The sequence below is a fragment of the Chinchilla lanigera genome, unplaced genomic scaffold (genome assembly GCF_000276665.1).
Source record: "Chinchilla lanigera isolate Chin_1 unplaced genomic scaffold, ChiLan1.0 scaffold00019, whole genome shotgun sequence".
Lineage (NCBI taxonomy): Eukaryota > Metazoa > Chordata > Mammalia > Rodentia > Chinchillidae > Chinchilla > Chinchilla lanigera.
This window is the reverse complement of record NW_004955420.1, coordinates 29,977,312-29,978,649: the sequence shown is the minus strand read 5'-3', so window position 1 is coordinate 29,978,649 and position 1,338 is coordinate 29,977,312. Positions and strand designations below refer to the sequence as shown.

Below are 1,338 nucleotides of genomic sequence, written 5' to 3'. Positions count from 1 at the left end.
AGATTGAAAAGGAAGAGCAGGCAGCTGCTGAGAAGGCTGTGACGAAGGAGGAATTTCAGGGTGAATGGACTGCACCAGCTCCCGAGTTCACTGCTGCTCAGCCAGAGGTTGCAGACTGGTCTGAAGGCGTGCAGGTGCCCTCTGTGCCTATTCAGCAGTTCCCTACCGGTACGTGTCCAAGGGCTTCACCCTGAGGGTTGTGTCTTCATTGCTGGTAAAAGAACCTGACAAGCTGTGCAATATGCTTCATAGATGCTGTTGGGACAGGGTGGTGACAAGTAGTGCTTTGGAGATAGCACTGACGGGTTTTTGGTCTTTCCTTAACAGAAGACTGGAGTGCGCAGCCGGCCACGGAAGACTGGTCTGCAGCCCCCACTGCACAGGCCACTGAGTGGGTGGGAACCACCACTGAGTGGTCTTGAGCTGTTCTGCAGATACTTCAGCACAATGGAAGTGAGGTTGATGGGAAATAAAACACCAGTTTTTAAAAGTTGTCTTCTAATTTTTGCAGTTCACAATGGCTGGAACTTCTGTACTTCTCCTTAAACCCAGGCCACTGTGGATGCATAACAACTGCTAGTAGGCAGTGTACGTGCATGGGTAGTAGCCCCAGGCATGTTTTTTCCAAGTCCTGATGGTAGTTGTGTTGCATTTGCATTGATACAGGGTCCAGGCTGTAGTGGATTGGATTGATGTATTCATTCACTCATTTTGAGATATGGTCTCCATGCAGTTCAAGCTGGCCTGGAGCTCACTTTGTAGCCCAGGCTGGTCTGGAACTCGCAGTGGTCCTCCTGCCTCAGCCTCCCAAACAGGCATGCACCACCACACTTGTAGTAGGTTGTTCTTAGTGACAATAGTCTTGCTGTTCACTGAAGTGTGGCCAGTGCCTGAGTGATTCCTGGTGTCTGCAGGCCTGCCTCGGGCAAACCTGGGGTGTAGTCCTTAGCTTTTCAGTGTTGATTTCCCGTGTGTATAACCTATGGGAGAGTTTTGTTTCTCGTAGAATTTTCATGGAGTACTATGTCAGTACTTCGTCAGTTTTCTATACATTTTTATTTAAAATGCTGGTAGCTGCATCCTGAACTGTTTTTATAACGATGTTCATTGCCAGTGATTTTTACAGGGTCTCATTATGTAGTTCAGGCTGGCCTCAAACCATGGAGAACTTCCTGCCTCAGTCTCACAAGTGCTGGAATTACAGGCATGTGCCACCATCACCAGCTTCAGAAGAAAACACTCTAAAGGAATAAATGGGATAGATTGGACCCAGCTTTGAGGGACCTGCACCATTCACATTGATGAGTATGTTGACTGCACTGTGTGGTCACATTCCTA

At 48.2% G+C, this 1,338-nt stretch overlaps 1 protein-coding gene across 1 annotated transcript in view; it reads left to right on the top strand.

Annotated features, from left to right (window-relative positions):
- Window positions 1–490, top strand: part of Rpsa (ribosomal protein SA) — a gene marked incomplete in the record, with an annotated part of 5,385 nt that extends 4,895 nt beyond the window's left edge. Inside the window, 2 exon segments of the mRNA XM_013513553.1 lie at window positions 1–168; window positions 328–490. Of these exon segments, the coding sequence (XP_013369007.1) occupies window positions 1–168; window positions 328–422 (263 nt within the window).
- Window positions 491–1,338: the final 848 nt, after the last annotated feature.